Here is a 25614-nt window from a genome sequence, read left to right as displayed (position 1 = left end):
TGTAGGGCATGAACATTGTCTGGAGCTGGCATCTTGAGAATTGCTGTATGCTTTGAAGGATCTGGTCGTAAGCCTAAACTGGTAAATAAATGACCAACATAAGTAACTTGTAGCCTGAACCTGCACTTCTGAGGATTCAGCTTAAGATTCACTTCATGTGCTCTTTCCAGAACTTTCTTGAGGTTTCTGTCATGCTCAGCTTCACCACTACCTCCTACTAAAATATCATCTACTATAACAGCACATGGATACCCAGAAAAAATTTCCTCCATTGCACTCTGGATGACTTCACTGGAAAAATTTATCCCAAATGGCATTCTCAAAAATCTGTACCTACCAAACGGAGTACTGAAAGTGGTTAACAATGAAGATTTTCATCAAGAAAAATTTGCCAAAATGAACTCTCTGCATCCAAGACAGAAAATACGATGACAGAGCAGCAACTTCGACTGTATGCATTGGATGATGAGGTCTTTTAAGAGTTTTGTTCAGTCTCGTGATCATACATATTCTGATATCATCTGAGCTTTTCTTATGAGCAATGTCCATGGAAGATACCCACTCAGTAGGTTCTTCTACTGTCCAAATTACACCTTACTGCACCATTTTATCTCGCTCAGCCTTGACTGTGTTCTGCACAGCTACTGAAACTTTCTGGGCTGGCTTCAGGGTCTAACTTCATGGAGTACACAAATGGGAGTTTGCCTAGTTTGTCTTCAAAAAGATCAGCATAGGTAGAGAAAATAGACTGGGTGAAATTAGAGCAGTGGTCTTCCAAGTTTACATGGTGCACTTCCTTATTGCATTAAAATAGTCCCATTTTCACCTGTCTCAGAGGCCTAATAATGACTGTACATGCCTTTGGTCCACTTCAAATTGTAAGTCACAGCTGTTCCCACCAGAGTAATATGAAAGCACTACTGAACCTTCGGTTTGAATTTTTTCACCACCATAAGCAACAAGTTTTGCACACTTTTCCAAAATCAACCTTGTCACCAGCATGTACTCTAGCAAATGTTTCTGCTGATATAACGTGGTACTTTGAACCTGTGTCATCTTTAAGCTCTATGGGTTTACCATTTATCCAAACAGTACAAAATACTTCGTTCTTGGCCCATAAATCTACTGCATTGACTGTTTCATTAAGCACTGACACACCAGCATAAAAGTAGGGTCATGGCTTTCTAATTGATCAACTTGTCTCTTTGAATGTTCTCTTTTATTAAATAACGACTCTTATTTGATTTACAAAACCCTTTGAAATGATTCCACTTATTGCATCTGTGGCATTGTGGACCAAAAGCTAAGCATTTTTCTCTTTTGGGCTCATGATCTGTACCACAATTATGACAGTTGGCTACGAAACTGGGTAGAGGCACATTCTGAGTTTGCTGACTCACTCGTGTTTCACTGAGACTGTGTGATTTCCAGAGTGCACCTTAGAACTTGCTAGAAAGCTACAGGGTTTCCCACTTAGTGTTACAGGGCTTACAGTTGCTGCCATATGCTTGGGCCCGTTTCTTTTAACCACATGGCGCATACTATCAACACGAGTTCTAGAAGATACTGGAAGCATGCATTTCTCATTTGTAAGCATATTGTGTGCTTTTCTACAAGCTTATATATCTGACAAATCTCAATGGTCTTATTCAAAGTTAAATCATGGTCACAAAGCAAAATCTCTCTCACAGCATCATCTTTAATACCACACACAAGTCTATCTTTTATCAGCTCATCCCTTACAATCACCAAGTCTGGAAGTTTTGGCTTTGTTTCTCAAGTCAGTTATATATGCTGCAAGTTTCCACTGGATTTTGATCTAATGTGTAAAATTTGTTTGGGAGTTGCACATTTCTCTAAATTAGAGGTCTCCCCTTGACTCAGCCAGTACCACTATGTGACTGTTTCCCCCTCTCCTGCAAATACAGCAGGTGCATACACAAAAGAGTGCTCTTTCTACGGCTTCTGAACTAGCTAAATTAAGCAGAATAAATGTCTTTGTACGGTCATCTTTAACAGAAAATGCAGCTTGTATGAAAATATCATACTCCTGTTCAAACACACTCCAATTCTCTGCAATATTATCATAAAAAAGTGGGGCTGGTTTTCGAAATCCTTCAGTCATGCCAACAAAGTATGCCCAAACGCACTGAAAATATGGCCCTTGTAATCATATACAGACATGCACACACAGCCAGTACTTGTAATAACATTCAGATGCACAGTAAATTCTTCAAAATACTGTACTTTGTGAAATATGCTTTGAAATGGCTGTCTTGTGAAATAACTGCACTGTAATACTGCACAATCATGCGAAGACTCTATATAGTTTGGATATATTAGAATAGCTTTAATTAATACACACACACACAAAAAAAAGCATGTGCCATGAGCTACTTCAAAAAAAAAATGGGGTCGTTTTCCTTATTTTATTCATTTTATGCAATTCGGACTTAACTACGTAAAATGGTTGAAATAATTTGAAACGTTTCTCAATGTCACAGTTTTGGATAGTTCGTTTACTTAGAAATTCGTTTAGAGCATTCTGAGTGCTTAGTTTTGTATTTTGAGAATAAGAAATCATTTAGACAAGCTTTGACACTTGAAATACATTTCTGACCTGTTTTTGCGAACTGAACGTGCAGTGGGGATGATCCACTCCTCTAAATTCCTCCACCTTTAACTGAATGCCTTCTCAGTCCAGAATCTGAATTTCTGGATCCCCTTTTGACGACATGTCACTCGTTTTATCATTAAAGAGGTAATTAGTTTATATGCTTTATTACAAAGAAACATCAGGATGGACAGCAGCAGTACAAAATATAAATGAACTAATTAACTGTCAGACCACACAGACCTACATGCTTACATCTCAACAGCTAACTACAAAATGGCAGTCAAGCTCGCACATGCTCAGTATTTATACACCTGTGCAAGCCCCTAGAAAGCTTCTTAAAGGTATACATATATATTGATCTACAAATCAGCATACAGATTTTTGGCCAGTTGCACTACTTTTCATGGGCCTTTGTCCAGACTTTTGATTCCAACCACAACAATGGACGTTAATCCTGATAACAGTTTTAGGAGTAACTACAACATTTAATATAATAGCAAAACAGCACATGCAGTCTGGAAGACTTAGGAGACACACTTGGGAGTGTAAATTCAGGGGACTCCATCAACAAACCAAGAGCAAACGTACAAATATGGACAGGGCAAGAGGAGGAGGTGCAGATGGCAAACAAGAAAAACTATAAGACAATAAATAACAGGATAAGATAAGATAACAAATCAGACAAGATTTTTCTTGACAAAGATGATGGATTGTAGCCTTGCAATGCAGTGGCCAGAGACTGGAATCCTGACTGACACAGGAGCATCCACAGCACTGGAAGAACCAGGCAAGAAGGGAGAAGAAAGAAAGCAGCATGGCTCACTCACCTACAAGAGTAAAGGGTAGGCTGCAGGCACTCAAGCACATAGGGTGGTGGGATATCTTCAGTGGAAACTGGGGAAAACCAGCCCCCATGCCTGAGGATAGAAGTACAGAGCTGCTCCAGGCAATGCCCATTTGTAAAGTGAGGGATGATCAGTGAGGACAGCCCACTGTACAACCCCTTCACTCATGTAATCCAAGCATGCACAGGGCACACAGGACTCCTGAATCATCCCAATGGCTGCCTAAATTATGGCCCTTCCAATCGACCATCACTTCGAAATAGGACTGATGATAAATGAGCACTGGGGGCAAACACTGTATATAAAAAACAAAGATGATGGATCCATGGATACTCTGCCTCACAAGCAGTAGACTGCAGGTCAACACAGGCATATTAGAAAGGGTTTAACAAATGAAAACAAAAGGTGAGCAAGTGTAAAAGTTAAATGGCTATTTATGAGCAAACTGCATAGCTGAATGACCTCAGAGTGGTAGATTACGCCCATTTTTAGGTTTACTGGAAACAGCTTACTGAAATGTGCAGCCATGAATGCAGAAAGAATAACCAGGGGAAATTCACATCTTACCCTGTTACAGTGAAATCATTTAGACAGTACCCCAACATAAATGTTTCACAAGTACTAGACACAAAAACAAAGGAGTTTTGGCTCCAGGCTACTAAGAACAGAGACTGAAGGCAAATACTAGAGAAGCATAAGCAACTGAAAATAAGCACAAAACTTGAGTAGATTTGAGTTAATTTACTCAAACTTCCACAGAAAATAAATACTTCATTAAAGGCTTTTATATTTGTTGAACTTTCTCTCATACCTGATCTGTAAGGTCAGCACATGTTTTCTCCTTTTCAAGAGACAGCATGACAGTTGTGTTTCTCAAACGTGGTGATAAGTTTAACAAATCAGCAACACCTGAAATGGAGCTTTTCACAGAACAGACGAGGTCAGCTAAAAGGAAGGGGGAAAAAGTTACACATGAAATTGCTCTAACAGATTTCCAAGACTTCTTAGAATACGCACTTGACTCAATACACCCAAAGTACAGTCATTTAACTCAAAAGGTAGCCTTCTCAAAATACTTTCCAACATCAGTTCCATTACAGAGGCACTACAGTGGAGAAAAGGGCATACACCTTTGACTTACCTTACAGTAGTCTACATGCTGCCACTACTACGCCCTTTTCCCCACTGTAGTGCGATCCTGGAGTTAGTATATATAGATAGGGGTGTGGGGGGGCATAGCCCCCACCTAGTCTTGTTTCATATGGTCAAGTTTAAAATTTTGTATGTTGAAATTAAGCATTATGGGTTTCAGTCTTAAGGGTTTCAGTCAAGTGACTTCAGTCTTTTGAAATTGTAGTCTTACAGTCTCAGTCAAATGAGGTTCCTATCATATTATAGGGATCCATACACTAAAACCCACCTTGCCACTAAATGGCTCTGCTCTTGCTCTGCCCCAGACTAAAAATCCTACACTCTTTATGTACAGCTGTTTTTTTTTTTTTTTTTATTTGCAATCTTGCTTCTCTTTTATCTTTACTTTAGACATATTTTCTTTCTTTGTTCTTTGTGGAGCTTTTCGCCCTGGGCCTCTGCTGAAAATTGACATTCCATCCAGTCAAACTTTCCTGGTAATCAAATGTAAAAAAAAATAAAAATAATATATATATATATATATATATATATATATATATATATATATATATATATATATATATATATATATATATATATATATATATGTGTGTGTGTGTGTGTGTATATATGTGAGAGCCCATTACTCTTAGTACTTCAAGTAAATACTAGCAACAAATGCTGTCAAATGTGCAACCAAACTTGCAATCAACAAAGTTTGGTTTTGCTGGCATCTTTGCTCAAAAAATTGTTTTGAATGAGTTTTCGTGGGTAGCTCTATCACACACAAAACCAATATAGTTCACAACAATGAGAGGATACAAGCTAGTCTTTTGGTAACCATAACTACTAAACCATGATTAGTAACCAGTACTGGTGTATTCTGCCTAGTTTGTGAATAACTTATGATATGTTTGTGTATCATATATAGGTCTCTCTACTTACCAACACAATTAGCTAACTTAGTAAAGCCCTCAATAAATTATTTAAACATTATATATTTCTAATGGTAAACCATCCAAGCCCGGGTGTTTTACCCCTTTTTAAATCCCCTAATACTGCTTTCACCTCATGCGTTTATTTTGAATTTGTTAAACAGGGTAGAGCGCTGATCCCACTGGACCAATTTCAGTCTTAGCCAAGAAATAAACAAGAGATACTTGACATTATATACAGACTGACTGAAAAAAACACAATACATACACACATTATATACAGACAGAGTGGATATCAGGTTAGCATAACAAAAGAATCGCAATGAAAAAGAGTCAGAACAAGTTATGTAGAGGGAAGTAGAGCAAGAGGAGGTTAACGTGTATAACCAGAAAGATGCAGCAGCTGCATCTTCCACAAGTTTTGTAATGTAAATTTAGTTCCAAATCAGAAAATGGGGTAAGAGGAATGATCTTTACAAAAAGGGAGAAATTACCACACTTTGGGATCAAGGACTATGAAAGCATGGCCTGTGTAATGAAGTCTAGTTTGGGGGGCAGGGGGTACGAGGAGGAGAGGACCAGAGTGATTAAGACCTCTAAGGTGCTGTGTTGGTGCATCATTGAGTATGCCGGAAGCCAGTTAAGGGAGAGGCGTCACTCTTGAATTTAAACAGCAGAGAGGCAAATATCTATCTAGTGACTGACATTTGTTTACTGTGAAATTTTGACTGGGCACAGGTGCCCTTTTTCAGCAAAGGCCCGGGAAGTAAAGCTCCAAAGTATCACTTACTGCAATCAATATTTACAACAAATTTTACAGTGTAGTTTCAGTGAATATATAGCAGAATAGTCAGTATAATACAACGTGTATTGATATTCACAAAAATTAAATTTACAAGCGCTGTACTGAGGCTTTACAAACAGAAGAGTGGTGTATAAGACAGGTAAGAGTAATTTAAGAAATACAGTAAGTGAAGCATTACAGGAGATGAGCAAGTTAGAGTGTAATACAGAAGTAGTGATGGAATAGCAATTTGGAGTAGAAAGTCAGTACATTGTTTCACATGTAGCCAGTTAGACTTCTCAATAGTTATGCAGCAATACTCGTTTCTTGGAGACAAATCTGTACATAGCATTTGACATGGTTTAAATGGTGTGTGCATTTCTTTTCAGGGCTGGAGAAAGACGATATTCTAGCCAAGCCAAGTAAGACACCTTTACATATGGCATTCGTACATGGTCTGGAATGAAAAAGATAAAGGATAAAAAAAGAGGTGCTATTAGCTAGAACAGAGTAGACTTTGTGTGTTATGAGTGTGTGTATTCCAATCTGCTTTTAAAAATTGTTCCACATTACAAAAATGCAGGTTAACTCTCTAAGTTCTTTCAAACCTTTTCTTGTCAACATACCCTCTCAAGGGATGGAGAGTGATCTGATAAAGAAATATGAAAACTATACTTTCACTTTGCTTATCATAATTTGGTCTGTTAATCAGTACAATTAAATATGATATGAAAAGCATGCACAAGCATCTCCTGGATACCTTAATGCATTAGACATCTGCCGTCCCCACTAGTGTAGCATACTAAAAATAAAATCACCCTAACACAGGTACACCATGAGCTTTACTACCCAGTATGCACCTCACTGTTATATAAAATGTACTCCAGTCTAAAACTGAGAAAACCACCCCTCCTGGACTACAGTCCATTCTCATAACATTCCATCAACAGTGTGGGTGGGATATACAAATTTATACTCATGCATAGCACTCCCTCTAGTTTCTCTCTTGCCAATATAAATCCACCTTTATTTTCTTTTGGTACATCAAGAAGCAGAAAATTCAGATTTGCAAAAAGCACTGTAACACCCCTTTGTTTTCCCTATGGATATGAAGAAAACCCTAATAATTTATTCTTAAGGTCCCACGTTTGAAATGCTCACTTTCATCTGAATGCATTTCTTACAGCAACAGATGTATAAACTTCCCTAATGCAAATAAATACCGGTTATCTTTTATAGGATATGACAAAACATTAACATTTAACAAGACCGCAAACATTAAGCATTATACAAATCACTGTTAAAGTACATTCTCTGGCTTCAACCTTTACCTTTTGATTACATCTGTAAACAGTGCTACATTCAAAAGTATATCATCGCAATAACTTTTGTTGCATAATTTAACGCATTTGTAACAGGTACTTCTTGCATCCTAAACAGTGTAAAACTTCGTATGAACACGTAAATAAATCAGAAAGTACAGTTGTGTACACTTTCCATAAATGTAGATGCTAGAGTGTATTCACTGTTGCAGTCATCACTTGTGGGTTATCCCTGCTGTGCTAGCCCTTGGCCGGCCCGAATACCAGAGTCAATGTTTTTCTGCATCGGCTGCTGTCGCTTGTTGACTGATGTCAGGTCATCAGTGTTAAAAAGCAAGGCAGCCGACGCCATTACATCAGTTTTTCTTGCCCTAACCAGTCAGAAGCCAAAGAAAATATGGTAAAGTGGTCTCGGTGGTTAAAAGCCACCATAAGAAGCTTACATCTCCCTAAGGAAAGAGGATATAAAGGGGGAAGGAGAGGGAGGGGAACCAGGACTGCAACAGTGAATACACTCAAACATCTACATTTATGGTAACTGTACTATGTTCTTAGTGTTTCACTGTTGCAGTTATCACCTGTGGGAGGATTCCCAAAGCTAAGGAGAGGGGTGGAAGGATTAGTTAGTGACCTAAGCATGGGTAAGCATGCCCTGCAGAACTGCAGAGGCAATCCCTGCCCTAGCCTTAGAGAAAAGAGGCAGGTGGTAATGCTTTGCAAAAGCATAGACAGAGGTCCAGGTAGCAGCTTCCAAGATGTCCCTGGTGAGAACTCCTCTGAGGAATGCTGTGGAAGTGGAGGCTGCCCTAGTGGAATGGGTACAAACAGACTTAGAGGGTGGTTTCCCATGTAATCTGTAGCAGAATTAGATACAATGGGATATCCATTTGGAAATGGTTTGCTTGGAAATGAGCTTCCCCCCTCTACCCCTGGGGTAAAGCTGACAAGAAGTTGGTCTGTTTTCCTGAAGGGTTTTAGTGCAGTCCAGGTAGTACATGAGCTGCCTGTGCACGTCTAGTGAGTGCAGAATTCTTTCCCCCTTGTTTTGAGGGTTAGGGAAGAAGGTGGGTAGATGTACGGCCTGGTTGAGAGTCACATTAGATACCACCTTGGGCATAAAAGAGGGGTTAGCCCTCAGGGAGACCCTGTCTGTATGGAAAATGATAAAGGGCTCAATGGCCATCAGGGCCCTGAAGTTCTGAACCCCTTCTGGCTGAGGTGATAGCTAGGGGAAAAGCAGTCTTCCAGGAGAAGAATTTCAGTTCTGCTGAAGCAGCAAGTTCGCAGGGTAGTAAGGTTAGTTTTTCCAAAACACAATTCAGGTCCCAGGCTGGCGTAGGTGGCCTTCTGGGAGGTCTGATATTAGAAGCCCCTCTGAAGAATTAAAGGATGTGAGAACAGGGGCTGGTCTGTATCGAAATGAGCTGAAATGGCTGAGGCATGGATTTTAATAGAAGAGAAGGAGAGGCCACTATTGAGTAACTCCACTATGTAGTCCAGGATAAGAGGGATGGAAGTTTGTGAGGAACTGCCCCCTCTGGACTGGCTCCAGCAGCAGAATCTTTTCCATTTCCCTGCGTAAGATTTTCTGGTGCTGGGCCTTCTATGATAATGTCTAGGACCCGTTTGCTTTTAGAGTATTAGCCATGCTGCCAGTTTCAGAGTCTGCAAGTTTGGGTGCAGCATCCCCCCCATCACCTGAGTCAAGAGGTCTGAGATCAGGGGAAGCTGCCTGGGAGGCTGTGATGTCAGGCTGCACAGTAAGGGGTACCAATGCTGTCTGGGCCAATCTGGAGCAATCAGGATGGCCTTTGGTTTCTCCTCCCTTATCTTGATCAGTACCTTGGGAATAAGAGGCAGAGTTCCAGGGGAAGATCAAGGCAGCCACCTTCCATGCTACATGGTGAAACTCCCTGGTACAGAATTTTTTTTAGTTGGTGGTTGAGGTGCGAAGCAAAGAGATCCACCTCCAGAGTTCCCCACTCCTGAGTGACTTGCAAAAAGATTTTTCTGTAGAGCTGCCATTCGTTGGGGTCCAGTAAGTTTCTGCTTAAGTGGTCTGCCAGGGTGTTGTTGATCCCTGGTAGGTATTGGGCTATTAGGTGTAATCTTCTCATGGAGGAGGCCGTCAGCCAGAGGTTCATGGCTAGCCTGCACAGAGGGTAAGATTGGGTCCCTCGCTGTTTATTGATGTACCACATTACTGTCGTATTGTCTGTTTGATAAGGAGAACCCATGGTCTGAGATGGGGTTTGAAGGATGCAAGAGCCTTCTGTACTGCCATCATTTCTTTCTGGTTGATGAGTAAGGGAAGGTGCTAGGCATCACAAAGACCTTGGGAGCACCTGCCTGCTAGGTGAGCGCCCCAGCAATGTCTGAGGCGTCGGTGGGGATGGTCTGCCCGGTAGGCAGAGGATGAAGGAAAGACCCTTGTTCTTGGCACAGGCCCCTGCCCACCAGAGAAACTCAGCCCTTATACAGGGGATTAGAGGGAGAGAGGTCTCTAGAGGCTGAGAGCGCTGACACCAAAGGTTCTTTAGATACCACTGAAGTTCTCATGTGAAACCTGGCCAGAGGAATTAGAAGGATGCAAGATGTCAAGCACCCCAAGGCTTGCAGGAACTTCCTCGCCATGAGGTGAGTTCTGGAAGCCAGCTGGGTAAAGTAGAGAGGCAGGAACCTCTGCTTTTCTGGGGAGAGGAAGGCCATTTAGGATGCTGTCCAGCAGTGCTCCCAAGAAAATTATCCTTCTGGAGGGTGTTTGCTTTGATTTCTTCTCGTTGAAGGTGAACCCTAAGGAAGTTAGGAGGGTTTTGATAAAAGGGGAGGTCCTGCAGCAGCTTTTCTTTGCAATCTGCCTGAATGAGGCAGTCATCCAGATAAGGGTAAATCTGTATATTTTTCTGTCTGCAAAATGGATAGCACAGAGAACTGAAAGTGTTGTGAGCCTGCTCTGAAGTGCAGGAATTTCCTGCAGGATTCTCTTATGCAGATGTGGAGGTAGGCATCTTTTAGGTCTAGGGTCACTAACCAAGCATTTTTTGTCAGCACAGGCAGCAGCTGCTGCAAAGTTAGCATTTTGAATTTGGGGACCACCAGGGAGGTGTTCAGAATGGATAGATCCAGGATGGGGCACCAAATGCCCTCTTTTCTGGGAACAATGAATAGTGTGGAATAAAAGCTTTTGCCTGTTTGATCTGCGGGAACAGGTTTTACTGCCCCCTGGGATATGAAAGTTTGGACTTGTTTCAATGCCTCTGCCCACTGATTTGGAGGCAAGTCTGGGTATCCTCTTGGAATTGGGAGTTTGTTGAAACAGAATATGTGTCCCTGAAAAATGATCTTCAAGACCCATTGGTCCTTTGTTACAGAAAGCAAATTTTCTTTGCAGAGGGAGAGCCTTCCTCCTAGCTTTTGGTGAGTGAAAGGAAGGCGGGGGGGGGGGTCCTTGAGAGTTTTTTGCCATACTTAGAACTCCCTGTCTTTGGGGCAGAAGTGGTCCATTGTCTGGTTCTCTGTTGTCCCTGGGATAGGGGCCTAGGTGGTCTGTCCCTGCAGGGCTCACCTTGCCCCTGTCTGCTAGGTGCAGGAAAAGACCAGTGCTTAGAGGGAAAATTCCTGCTGAACCTAGGAGGTTGTACCTGAAAGAAATCTTTTACTGTTTGTATAACTCTTGCTTTGTCTATCGTTTTAAGCACCTCTTCTGCTTTTACACCAAACAAGCTGTCCTTATCCAAGGGTGCATCAATTAATTTAGACTTGGCATGATCAGGGAGAGGTTGTTCCTTCAACCAAGCATGTCTCATAATGACAGATCCTGACACTGCTGCTCTGCTTGACGCTTCTAGGGCATCATATCCAATAAGTGTTTGGCCACTTAACAAGTAGAGTGCAGTAAATCTGTAACTCTTTTGAATTAGCACAGTCAGGAAAGGTAGAAATCTTTTGCTTTAATAGTTTCAAAGTATATTGTTGATATTTTAACATATGGAACCAACAGTTGAGTGCTCTGATAGCTAAGGTTGCAGAGGTGTATACTTTTTCCCCCATCTGTCCAGAGCTCTGGAATCCTTATCAGAAGAAATTGGATTCCTCGCAAAACTAGCCTTGGCTCCTTTAGGTCCCAGCGTAAAGGCCTCCGGGTCTGCAGTAGGATTTCTATACAGGTATTTGACAGAATCCGGGTACTCTGCAATACCAGTCAGGTTTACTGGGAGCAGATCAGAGGGCGTTAGGGGCTAAGCTGGATTCATGGAAAACATCATCCACCACTTCTAAGATGGGGGGATGGCCAGGGGTCTGTGCTGGGGCAGGTCTAGAAACTCTTAGTCATTTCTTAGACCGAGGGAAGTCCTGATATTCCCAGTGGACTGTTCCTGAGGGTGTGAAGGGTTTTCCCAAAGGAAAGGTCTTCTGGTGGGGAGGCAGAAGGAATGGACTCCTCTCCATCTGAATCCTCATAAGCAGTCAGAGGTTGTGGTTCCTCTGCAAAATCTGAATAAATCAGATTCCTCAGAATCCTGCTCTGTCATTATACTTCAGGTGAAGGGCATCTTTGTGGCCTGGCTACCCCTGATAAGGGAGACAAGATCCTCCGCCATCTTAAGCATTTGGGCTTCGGGTGGTGGAGCAGGAGTAAGAATGTGGCTAGAGATAGATTTTCTAAGAGCGGCCTGGCTTCTTGGCCTAAGAGTATCCACTGGTTTGAGAGAAACGGTAGTTGGATGAGAAGATGCCGTTTTTGTCTAGAATCTGTAGTGCAAAAGGCCTCCTTGGAAGCCAGTGCCTGCATTGCGGCTCCGTTCCCAACCGAGGCAGAGACAACCAAAAACTCGGAAGACAAAGACGATTCCTGCAGCATACCGGACTCCGAAAGGGTCTCAATAGAGGCCTGCATAGATATCGTATCGGGCATCAGGGGCTGTGAAAGCGTCTCAATGAATTCCGGAGAACTGACTACCTGCTTAGCGGTAGCGTTGTCGAAAGGCTTAGCCTTGTGTGATCTGTTTCTACCTTTATCTCTACATTTTTTCAGAATATCTATGGATTGTTGGCTGACAGGCACCATTTCAGAATGAGAAGACGGAGACAAAAATATCAGTCTATAATAAGAGCTCTACGACGAATGGTTCTCGCGTTAAAGAGGGCACAGAACTAGCAACAGGGGATGTCGTGGTCTGGGCCTAAACAAGTGTGGGATATGCCTTCCACAGGCAAGACAATTAACTTTTCCGACATTGGTTAGTGCAAGAAAAAGGGATCTCCAACGGGGTACTTAGCTTTATACGTTTTCAGCTGTAATTCGTGCTCTGGTAGTGACCAACCAGCACACTTGCAAACTGCTTCTGCTACAGGCTCCACAGCAAGAAAGACTGATGTAATCGGCTGCCTTGCTTTACAGCACTACAACCGGACGTCAGTCAACAAGTGATAGCAGCAGATGCAAAAAAACATGGACACTGGTATTCAGGCTGGCCTAGGGCTACTAAAGCAGGGATAACACACGGGTGATAACTGCAACACTGAAACACGAAGAACATCAAAACATTCAATAACTTGTAATAACTTTAAAAACTTGCAACATAATATTTTACATTTTCTGTAGAACACTTCCAAGTAGGGGAGACTCTCCATCTTTCTGAACAGAGTCTCTGGATGAGGAAACACAAATGGAACCAACAGGCATCTCTGAACCAAAAACTTTATTAACTACTAATTAATACCATAAAATAAAACATGACTGAGCACTTTTTGCTTGGTAATAATACAAGACTTCTTCAAATAATTAAAATTTAAAAACATTAATGTCTCTGTTGCTGGCCAGGGTTTTAAGGAAAAGGGCTTTTTTAGTTTAATTTTTAATGGCATCAGCTATTTTAAAGTTTTTAAATTTTATTTTAATTATGTTTCATACTTACTGAATTCACAGTGTCCGTATACACGTTTTAATACTATTTACTATATGGCTGGCTTATTTATTCATTTACTTATGAGATGTTAATATGTGTAATTTCATTGGACAATGGGATTTATTTAATGGCTGGAGTAATGGGGGTGTTAACCCTGAAGAAGTCTTGTATTACCACGATGAAAGCACTCCTTTGCGTTTTATTTTATGGTATTACTAGTTAATAAAGTTTTTTGTTTGGGAGATGCTGGTCGGGTCAGTTTGTGTTGTTTCATTGTTCTAAACTTTACGGTCATTTTTGTAGAGTCTCCGGATGAACAAACACACAGCAATATAAGCTGCAGCAAGGAAAGCCCATTACGTCCCCTAATAAATCATTCATTCATTTCACAACCTATTACCCTCTCACAACTTTGAACTACTGCAATACCTTCATCCAACATTTATAGCATCATGCCCCTTAAGTTAAATACCAAGGTTCATAAAATAAATAGCTTAATTGGTCCAAAACAGTTCTTCCTCTCAACATGAGATAATGAGTCTAATTTTTGAAGGTTCATAGACACAACTTTTTGGTGCATGTATGTTTCTCACAACCTTTGCATTTCAAATTTATCGCATGTAATCGCAGTTATGCAGAAAGAGACTATTCCTTGCTGAACATGTACTTTTAGTTCGGCTGCCTCTTCACAGCTTACTTTCAGACTTATCCCATAAAGTTTCTTTAAATGTCTCCTTAATACAACAGACCAAGGAATTCCCCTACCTGCCCAAATAAGCAGGTGGAGACCATCTTCTTCTCACAGGATGCTCTCCCTTCACTGTAATCAGTACTGTAGAAGCAATGGCCATCTTAGAAAGATGAGTTGTAAAGGGGAAGCAAAAAGCACCACTATATACTCAAAACTTTGATTTTCCATATATAGAATACCGAAATATATACCCCCCCCCCCCGAGGAAAAAAAAAAGTTATGTACTCACAATAATATACCATTTGTGTTGTCTATTTTCATTCAACAAATGGGTTTGGATCCAACCCTCAGATCAGAATCTGCCACTTTCTATAGATTCTAGGATCAGACTCTCAAGCTCCACGCTTCTCCATAATGTCCCTGACCACTGCAATGCCAGAGATAGAGTTTGCTATTATTATATGTATTATCAATCAAAAAATACAAAAACAAAGCTATGACAGAAAAGTGACAGCTAAAAGATCAGGAGCTCAAACAGGAACTATGGTTCCTTCAACAATTCCGTTAGGTCTCTCCCAAAGACATGGACAGGGAAAAGGCAGGAGGGAAGTTGAGGATGACTGAAAATGAAAATGGACAATACAGATGGAACATTATGGTGAGTACATAACTTCTTTATCTGATATTGTCATTGTCTCATTCATTAAAGAACAAAAGAGAGAGCCCCCAGCTATGGTAACCTTGGGTGGCCTTCATGGAAGGATGTTCTGGAGAACCATGGAACCAAAAGCAGTTCTATTTCTAGAGATGATGTCCGATTTGTAATAAGCAATAAAAGTATGGGTATTAGACCATGTAGCAGCTCCACAAATATCAATGGATGCTCTAACCCAAAAAGACAATGACCTGGTTGAATGCGCCTTTGGTTGTCTTGGTAAAGTTATGCCTCTCAAGGTATAAACATAAGAGATGCAATTTGTTATTCATTTAGCCAGTGTAGATTTTGAAACTGGTTTACCTATTCTATTAGTGAAGACAATTCCTGTAAAGGTAAAATGAAGTTGTATATGCACGTCTAGAAGAAGGGTGTATTCTCCTTTACTTCCAAATTTGGGAAAGAAAACTGGAAAATTAATCACTTGATTGATGTTGGCTTCAGAGACAACTTTTGTAAAAAGGAAGGGGCTGTGCATAAAGTAACTGTCTTTGTGAAAAATCAAATAATGTGGTTTGGAAGATGGTGTTTGGAGTTTGGATACTCATCTTGCAAAAATAATAGCCACCGGAAAGAGTTTTCCAGAAAAGAAAAGTACAATTGTGTACACTTACCATAAATGTAGATGTTCGAGTGTATTCACTGTTGCTGTCATTACATTTGGGTTATCCTGCTGGCAGGTTGCCCTCAGTCGGCCTGAATTCCAAAGTCTTGGGTCCTGCATCGGTTGCTGTCGCCTCTTCCCTGATGTCAGGGGTATAAAAGATGCAGCCGACACCATTTTATTTAGTTTTTCTTGCCCCAAATGTTAGGTGCCCCCAAAAAGGTAGGCTAAAATTATCTAAATAAAACATACATGCACCAAAATAAGCTTTACCTTCATCTATAAGCAAATACACCACCTAGGTTGTATACATTAGAGAAGCAAAGATAAGTTCCAGCAAAAATAAGGGGGATGGTTGGAGGGTAACCTGGAATGCAACAGTGAATATACTCGAACATCTATATTTATGGCAAGTGTACACAACTGTACTATGTTCTTCGTGTTTCACTGTTGTAGTCATTACATTTGGGTCGAGTCCCAAAGCTATGGTTGGGGGGCTGGAGCTAAACAGCATTAGGAGCGCCTGCCCTGGATTTAGAGTAAAGAGGCAGATTGTAGTGTTTTGTAAAGGTATGCACTGAACTCCAAGTAGCAGCCTCCAAAATGTCTTTGGCTGGTACTCCCCTGAGAAAGTCTGCAGAAGTGGCTGCAGCTCTGGTTGAATGTGGTCTAATGCCCTTTAGGCACTGGTTTGCCATGCTGTGAGTAGCAGTAACGAATGCAGTGACCTATCCACTTTGAAATAGTCTGCTTGGAAACAGCCTTTCCTTGTGATGCTGTTGTATACGCCACTAGTAATTGCTCTGTCTTTCTACTTGGACAAAACTAAAGTTTTCAGAATCTAAGCTGTCTGTGTACGTCCAAAGAATGCAGAATTTTCTCCCCCTTGTTTTGTGGATTTGGATAAAAGGTTGGCAAATTAATTGTTTGGTTAAGGGCTACACTGGATACCACCATAGGCATAAATGTCGGGTTTGTTCTCAGAGAAACCCTGTCTGGATAGAAAATGATAAAGGGTTCCACAGCCATGAGTGCCTGTAGCTCTGAAACTAGTCTTGCAGAAGTTATTGCTAGGAGCAGAGCTGTTTTCCAAGATAAGAACTTTATGTCCGCAGTAGCAGCTGGCTCAAAAGGAGGTAAGGTGAGTTTTTCCAAGACATAATTGAGGTCCCATGCAGGTACTGTCATTCTCCTTGGAGGCCTTAAGTTTTTGGCTCCTCTGAGGTACTGCCTTAATAAAGAATGAGAAAAGAGTGGTGGCTCTGTATTGTAATGAGCCGAAATGGCAGAAGCATAGATTTTAATTGATGAAAAAGATAGGCCTTTGTCCAGTATCTCAGTTAAATATTGCAAAATCTGAGGAATATTTGGGACAGCTGTATCAGTTCCTTGAGCTTGGTTCCAAGCGCAAAATGTCTTCCATTTCCCAGCATAGGATTTTCTAGTACTAGGCCTTCTGGCTTCTAAAATGACATCCATCACAGCTTTACTGAGAGGTGTGGTTTTGTATGGCTACATTATCCGCCATGCTGCCAGGTTTAGGGCCCTGAGTTGGCTGTGCAGAATCCGATTGTTTTGCTGGGACTGTAGAGGAGGTATTTGAGGTAAGGTCCAGGCTGGGCAATGGGACAAGTTCCTTAAGATCAGATACCAGTACTGGCATGGCCAGTCTGGGGCAATCAGAATCATTTCTGGTCAGGAGTACCTTGGGGAGGAGAGGCAGTGGAGAAAAGGCATATACGGATTGGTTTGTCCAATTGAAAGATAAGGCGCCCACTATCCAAGCTAGTCTGTGATAAGTCCTTGTGCAGAATCTTTTTAGTTGATTGTTTTGAGGGGAGGCAAATGGAGGTGTGGTTTTGTATGGCTACATTATCCACCATGCTGCCAGGTTTAGGGTCCTGAGTTGGCTGTGCAGAATCCGATTGTTTTGCTGGGACTGTAGATGAGGTATTTGAGGTAAGGTCCAGGCTGGGCAATGGGACAAGTTCCTTAAGAACAGATACCAGTACTGGCATGGCCAGTCTGGGGCAATCAGAATCATTTCTGGTCAGGAGTACCTTGGGGAGGAGAGGCAGTGGAGGAAAGGCATATACGGATTGGTTTGTCCAATTGAAAGATAAGGCGTCCACTATCCAAGCTAGTCTGTGATAAGTCCTCATGCAGAATCTTTTCAGTTGATTGTTTTGAGGGGAGGCAAATAGATCTATGTCCGGGCGTCCCCATTTGATTGTTATCATGCTGAAGACTTGGGGATCCAGGTGCCACTCGTGGGGATCCATGAGGTTTCTGCTTAGTTCGTCTGCCAGAGTATTTTCCTTTCCTGGCAGGAATTGTACCTGCAGATGAACTTGGTAAGTCAATGCCGTGTCCCATAAAGCCATGGCTAGTCTGCACAGGGGATAAGAATGGACTGCCCCCTGTTTGTTTATGTACCACATGACCGTGGTGTTGTCCGTCTTTATCAGTAGTTGTCCTGGATGAAGTAGGTCCATGAAGGCTGTCAGGGCATTTTGAACAGCTAGCATCTCTTTTTGATTGATATGTAGATGCTTTTGGTTTGTGGACCAGGTGCCCCGAATGCCTCTTCCTGCCATGTGTGCCCCCCCCCCAGGCATAATCTGAGGCATCCGTCATTAGGCTCTGTCTGGCTGGGGATAGTGAGACAGGTTGTCCCTTGTTTTGGTGACAAGTCTTTGCCCACCATCGAAATTCCAGGTTTAGGCAGGGAATTAGAGTAAACATTATTTCCAGACTGTGGCAATGTTATGTCCAGACACTTTTTAGGTACCACTGAATTTTCCTCATATGCAGTCTTGCATATGGAATTGGTAAGATGCAGGATGCCATGAAGCCCAAAGCCTGCAGAATTTTTCTTGCAGATAACTGGGCCTTTGTTGCCATTTCCTTGAAATAGGTAGCTAGTTGCCTTTGTTTGTCTGGAGTGAGATAAGCCATCTGGGCAGTTGTATTTAAGCTTGCACCCAGGAATACTATCTCTTGAGAGGGTACTAGTTTTGATTTCTTTTTGTTGACTGTGTACCCTAGGCATGTTAAAAGTCATCACAAAAGTCAGATGCTGTAGTAGAATGTCCTTGTTCTCTGCTTGTATGAGGCAGTCGTCCAAGTAAGGATATATTTGTATTCCTCTTTGTCTGCAGTAAGCAATTACTGGTGTCAGACACTCTGTGAAGACCCTGGGCGCAGTAGATAAGCCAAAGGGCAGTGCAGAGAATTGGTAATGCTTTGAGCCAGCTTTGAATCTGAGGTATCTTCTGCAGGATTGTCTGATTGGGACATGCAGGTATGCCTCTTTTAGTTCTAAAGTCACGAGCCAAGCCTTGCTGGCCAGCATGGGCAGAAGCTGCTGTAAGGTCAACATCTTGAATTTTGGTTGATCCAGGAAAGTGTTTAGAATAGATAGGTCCAGTATTGGTCTCCATGCTTTGTCCTTTCTGGGTGCAAAGAAAAGTCTCGAGTAAAATCCTTGTCCCTGCTCTTGCTGTGGTACTCGCTGAATGGCCCTCATGTCCATGAGGGATGAAACTTGCTTTTGTACCTCTGCCCATTGACTGTGTGGCAGGTCTGGCATACCTTTTGTCATTGGCAGGGTGTGTAAGTGGAACTTGTAGCCCTGAGACACTATATTCAAAACCCATTTGTCCTGGGTGATCATGTGCCAATTTTGTGAAAAAAAGTGCTAGTTTTCCCCCTAAGGGGGGTGCCAAAGATAAGTGCTTGGTGCTGGCAGAGGAAAGTCATTGGGACCGTTTCCTGTATGGCTGTGATTTGTCTTCTCCGCTTTTGGAGGTAGAAGCACCCCATTGATTAGGCTTGTATGAGCCTTGGGGCTGGGATCTGCCTCTGGGGTGTCTATTTGCCTCTTTGTGGCCTGTCTGACACGGAAAAGGACCAATTCTTTGTAGGCCAGTTCATGCTAAATCTGGGTGGCTGCACCTGTAAGAAATCCTTAACTGTCTGCATAGATTTCGCTTTGTCCTCCATTTTCCTTAACACCTCTTCTGCTTTAACACCAAACAAAGTATCATGCTGTAATGGAGCATCTAATAATTTTGCTTTAACATGATCAGGCAGATTCTGTTCCTTTAACCAAGCATGCCGTCTAATGACAGAACCCGTACAGCGGCCCTGCAAGAGGCCTCCAAAGAATCAAAACCACATTGCAAGTATGCTTTCCCACTTGTTCAGCTGCATGCAATAAATGCTGCATTTCCTTGTTTTCTGCACATTCAGAATTTGTTAACATTTTCTGTTTAAGCAGTGACATTAAGTATTGCTGATATTTAAGCATATGAAATTGACAATTTAAAGCCCTCACAGCCAAGGTAGCAGAAGTGTAAACCTTTTTCCCATCTGTCCAGTGCCCTTGAATCCCTATCAGAGGGGATAGGGATTTTTGCAGTAGAAGCCTTGACCCCTTTGGGACCCTGAAAAATAGTTTCTGGGTCAGCAGCAGGGTTTTTATAAAGACATTTATGTGAATCTGGAACCCTGTAGTATCTGTCTGGCTTAACAGGTGCAGGGGATAAAGAGTCAGGAGACAGGCCGGACTCTGAAAATACATCATCTACAATGTCTAAAACAGGAGGGATAGTAAGAGGCCTGTGCTGAGGTAGTAAAAAAAATCTCTGAGCCTTTTCTTAGATTCTGAGTAGTCTTGGCTCTCCCAGTGGAAGTGCTCCCTCATGGTATGCAGGGTTTCCCCAAAAGAATAATCCTCAGGAGGGGAGGCTAAAGGGATAGATTCTTCAGCATCGGAATTCTCATAGGGAGGGAGACAGTATTCTTGCTCAGAAGAGGAGTCACAGGAAATGGAAACCTGATCTGAAGATTCATATTCTGTCTCTTGCCTAGGCCTCTTATCAGGAGGGGCATGGGAACCCCTGATCAAAGTAATTAGGTCTTTGGCCATTTTGAGCATCTGTTTTTTAGGCATGGAGGCCTGTCCATGGGCTTGCTGCACTTGTTTCTTTGTCTTTAGTGGTGCTTTAGTCTTTGCCTTTGAAGCTGTAGTCGGTTTTATATACAACTGTGCAGGCCTGAAAACACCCTCAGAAGCAAATGCCTGCTCAGCGGCTCCAGACCCATCTGAGGGAATATTTTCCAAGTGTCCAATACCTTGAGTTTCCAGCGGCCTAGTGTGCTCCACGTGGGAGTCGGAAGCGGCCTGCGGCTCTGAGGTAGCGGGCGTCAGGGGCTGTGAAAGCGCCTCACTGAGAACCGGCAAACAGCTTAGAAGAAGTCTCGTCAGTTTTGGACCGCGGATGCCTGTCCTTTTCCTTGCGTTTCTTCTGAATTGCGGTAGTCGGATGACTATCCGATGACATCGTGTAATTAAATCTTAGGCCAAAGTAATGAAATGCAAAATCGTACCGACGCTTAATAGTGCATTGGTTAAATCTAGCACAAAACCTGCAATTAGCAACGTTGTGATCAGGGCCTAGGCAAGGAATACAATAAGAATAGAAGTCCTTATGAGGTATTTGCTTCCCACAAGAAATACAATTATTAACTTTTTCTGACATCGGTCTGGAGCAAGAAAAAAGTTTCCCCAATGGGGTACTTAGCCTTAAATGAAGACTTTGGATCTGAAATTCAAACACGAAAATCTCAGGAGGAGTCTGCTGACCGGCACTTGCGAACTGCTTCTGCTTCGGGCACCACGCAGCAAGAAAGACTGAAGAAAATGGCGTCGGCTGCATCCTTTATACCCCTGGCGCACTGACGTCAGGGAAGAGGCGACAGCAACCGACGCTGGACCGAGACTTTGGAATTCAGGCCAACTGCGGGTAGCCTGCCAGCAGGATAACCCAAGAGTAATGACTGCAACAGTGAAACACAATGAACATCTTATCACGCGAGCACTTACAAAAAGAAAAAGACAAAGAAGCAACAGAAACAAAGAACCAAAAAAGGTAAATTATTAAAACATTACATTTCATGTTAAAAAAGTAACAAAAACTTGGATTTCACTTTTATAAACTAAAATTCTATAAGTGACACATTATGAGACTAAGTCACAGCCAGTCAGCTGACCCTCAGGACCCCAAACACACTGCTTTGTAATATTCCTATAATCAGTTTCAAAGATCAAAACAGCTGTTGCTTTTTCTCTATGGCTCAAGGTGTACGTAAGGCGAGCTTAAAGAGGACAGCTGATTCAGGGTTTGAATCCAGTTGACAGACACTTCTGGGGTAGGGGGTTGGTATAATGGTTAAGGTTTTTACCTCTTTTTTTTGGAAAAAAAACTAAGTAAATTTAGCAGTTAGGTAAAACTGCTGACAAAGCTACTTCCAAAGAAAATAGGCAGTGAAGTGACAGTTTAAGCTGCGACAAGAAATGAAGATGGAAAACAAGTAGTGCACTGACATGCAAGGCATGACACAACAGAAACAGAACAATTAGAAAGACACCTACTGCAAGTCTGATTACTACCAGCTCCTTGAACAACTTAAATGTACTTCATCACAATTTATTCATAGAGTGATTTAATTATACTGAAAGGCAATGGGACAGATCTTCGTCCATTTTTCAGCTGCATATTAAAATAAATCCACTGTACGTCACAGATCATATACAATTTCAGACTTGTATTGTACTGCAGAAAAACTGAGTTGGAGACTACTCCCTTGGTCTGTTCTGTGGTGGACATTGTCCAGTGAAACAGTCCTAAAAGTCAGTGCACAACACTCACACAAAAATTTTTCTGAAATTTTTTTTCCCCCTGATACAGACTTACCTAATTTGCACCTTTTTACTTGCAACTCCTTTTCTTCAGAAGACCGGATACTGTAGAAAGTAGACAAAGTTTGTCAGTCCTCAAATACGAAAGCAGCAAAAAATATCACAAACTGTCCAAACAGTTCTGAAATAAAGGCCTTAAAATTTCACTCCACAATTCCCCTTTCAAGTAGTCAGACTCTCTCATTTTAGTTAAAGCTTAGTACAATACAATTCTTACTAAACACATTTTATTGAAATAAGAAAAGCTTCATAATTTGAAACCAATGGAAAATACATACATTAGACTTTGTGAATGTATTTTTTGCAAGGTACAGAAATAACTGTACAACTTAACCAAGCAGAAATGCACAAGACTTAGCTTTTCAGCATGTCATATTACAGCAGAATGCCAGTAGTTTTGCTGCCCTACCTTTACTTTTTTTTTGCAGGTTCTCAGTACCTACCTGAATGAAACACATTTGCACTATGCAGTTTTCATACACTATTGGGATTCACCCTAGAATGCATTATCCAGTTTTTACACATTACTGGGATTCACCATAGGATGCACAAAGTACTACACCATGGTAACCTAGTGGTACAGTGACTAATGTTGAAGTGCTAAGCTACACCTCTTAACTCATCACTTAGCTCACAGAGACATTAGGGTCACTGTCATTTATCAGGAACAATATTCTATGGGGTTGGGGGACAACATCCTATGAGAGACGACATAAGCAGCTTCCACCAGCATGTTATGACAAACGTCACTCTAGGAGAATGCTCTTAACTATACTTTAACCAAAAGGACAACTCCCAAGCCCATGTATATACTCCCATCACTGACCAACATGATTTTGTGTACATCAACAGAATTTATTTAGATTTCACAGTTAAATTGCACAAGGATACACAAAGTATTAAACATAATAATCTTATACGGGACTCAAACTCTTGTCACCTTTGGATAAAGGATCATCCAAACGTGGGGGGACTCCCTCAAAAGGTCAACTGATGTATTAAAAAAAATCTGTTCTGACAGAGATCGTCCTCAGTGGACCTAAGATTAGGAAACCAAAGAAAACTTCCAAGTAGACTGAAGCAAGAAGACTAAACAAGTGAAGAAAAACAATGAAGTATCAAAAGAAAGCCCAAAAGCCCAATTCTGCTGCCCCTCCTCCATCACAGCTCAAGTATAACAAGGAAGCCATTCTTGAACAAGTACTAGAAGAACCCATGCTCATAGTGAGGAGGCCACTGACAGCAACATTCTCCAACGACTGCTGTCCCTCATAATGCTCAAAGGTGGATGGGGCTGGCAGTCCATTTAAAGTCCTGAAATTGTCAACCATTAGCCCCTCTTATCCCGCCCCCTCTCTCTGTCTCTCTCTCTCTCTGCAAGACAGGCAAATACCCACTTCTATATTCTTGAATTCATGAACTTCCAGGAACAAATCTGAGCTGTCAAGTGCATGTCAAGGTTATAATGTTCCATTCCCTCCGTTGAAAAAAAAATGGGAAGAGGGATGGGACTGATTTAAAGGCAATTTTGAATTATTGAGCTCTTCAGTCTTGAAAAAAAATCCTGACAGGAAAAAAAAATGATTTAATTTCACCAACAAAGACGGGAAACTACTAAAATCAGATTCTGGAATTCATAAGCTACAAGCTGGTGTAATTTTTAATCTAAAATTTGCATATTTTCCTGTCAAACTTTCAAATAGAAGGGACACTGAAACCATATTCACAAAGGAAGATGAGCAGCTCCAAATTTTCTCAGCAAGAAACTCCAATGAAGAAAGAAATACAGGCAATCCTTACTACAGTTCAAGACTTGGTGGGCAAAACAGACAAATTAAATTTAAAAATGAACAATATAAAAGAAGATACCATCAAACAAACAACATTATTAAACAAAGTCCTTAAACAACAAACTGCCCAGACTGCTGCTTTGAAAGATTCTGAAACAGATACAGACTACAGGTTAAGAGAAAACCGTAGACTTTCTTCTTCAAGAAAACACCAGACTCACTGAAAAGATAAATGACATTGAGAACAGAACCAGGAGGAACATAAGACTCTATGGCATCCCGGAGCAGATGGAGGGGGACAATACGATTAATTTCCTGATTTCTTGAATTCCTAAAATACTAAACCTACCTGAAGCACTATCCTTCAGGATAGAAAGGGCACACAGGTCTTTAACTGCAACTTTTATAGCCAGTAAAAACAGCCACCCAAGATTTATTATTGTAAGATTTATCTCCACTCAAGACAAAGACCTTGTTTTAAGATATGCCTGGTCCCTTGCTCCATTAAAAATTGGTGAAAAAAACATCAAGTATGACAATGACTTTTCACTCCTTGTAATGTCCAAAAGAATATGTGTTCCTCTAATAAAATCATTAAAAAGGAAGAAAAAGCACAACTCATATTCCCAGCAAGAATAAGAGTATCCCTGCCAGAAGGAAAGAACATTTTTAAAGAACCATCCACATTTGTCCAAAAAAAAAAAAAAAAAAACATTTTAAGTCAACCTGAACCCATGGATTCTTCAATGAACTTAAAAAGAAGAGCTTCAAAAAATGAGTGGCCTATTAAAGAAAAAAAGAAACCCAGAGAGAAATGATCACACAGTACTTCTGTATTATCTCAACCAGATTTCCTAGTGCCATAATTTGTGACTTTTTCGCCAAACGATGTCTGTTAACAGCTGACACACCCTTCGGTCAAGTACTAGTGTGTCAGATTGTTTTTCGCATAGGAAGAGGAATAACAGTAAAATTCCTCTTCCCTGGTAGCATCCTTTCCCAGGGTATACACATGACTGCTGCTTCTCAGGTTGTCCTTAACGTTACAAGCCATGAAAGTCAGCACATTCCCAGCAAGACAAGCGACCCTTTTCAAAGTCCTTTCCATGGCCACACCGTAATCTGCGATTGTTACATTTCTTACAAATTTCCCTTAATCAGTCAGCATTAACAGGACCTCTTCTTAGTACTGTAACTGCCTTTTGGTAGTCAACAAGTTCACATGGACATAACTATCTCTGTGTGAAGCGGGATAAGGTTTAACACCCCTCATACAGGAGTCCCGCTAGGGAGAAAGGCAGCACTCCCTGAGGGATCAGTGCCCCATCACTCACTATTCCTTACAGACAGTGCCTGTCAGGCATGTTTGCTTTTGATGATTACATTAACAGTGTAATCAGGAATGTGGGATTTGTACAGCAGCATGCCACTGTGCGGGTCACAGAACAAATTAAGCATGCCACCCAGGAATACAAAGTGTCACCGTTATTACTCTTCCTGCCTCA

General features: G+C 41.5%; 1 protein-coding gene across 2 annotated transcripts in view; it reads right to left on the bottom strand.

The window, feature by feature from the left end:
- LOC122793043 (sentrin-specific protease 2-like) overlaps positions 1-25614 on the bottom strand; it is a 1342091-nt gene that overhangs the window by 1259865 nt on the left and 56612 nt on the right. For both annotated transcript variants that reach the window (XM_044060712.1, XM_044060713.1), the window contains exons 2-3: positions 22315-22364; positions 4274-4407 (exon numbers count right to left, since the gene is read on the bottom strand). In XM_044060712.1, the coding sequence (XP_043916647.1) occupies positions 4274-4407; positions 22315-22364 (184 nt within the window). The remainder of the gene's footprint in view (positions 1-4273; positions 4408-22314; positions 22365-25614) is intronic.

The sequence above is a fragment of the Protopterus annectens genome, chromosome 2.part0 (assembly GCF_019279795.1).
Source record: "Protopterus annectens isolate FY-2018-M chromosome 2.part0, PAN1.0, whole genome shotgun sequence".
Classification (NCBI taxonomy): Eukaryota; Metazoa; Chordata; order Ceratodontiformes; family Protopteridae; genus Protopterus; species Protopterus annectens.
This window is presented reverse-complemented; position numbering and strand designations above follow the sequence as displayed.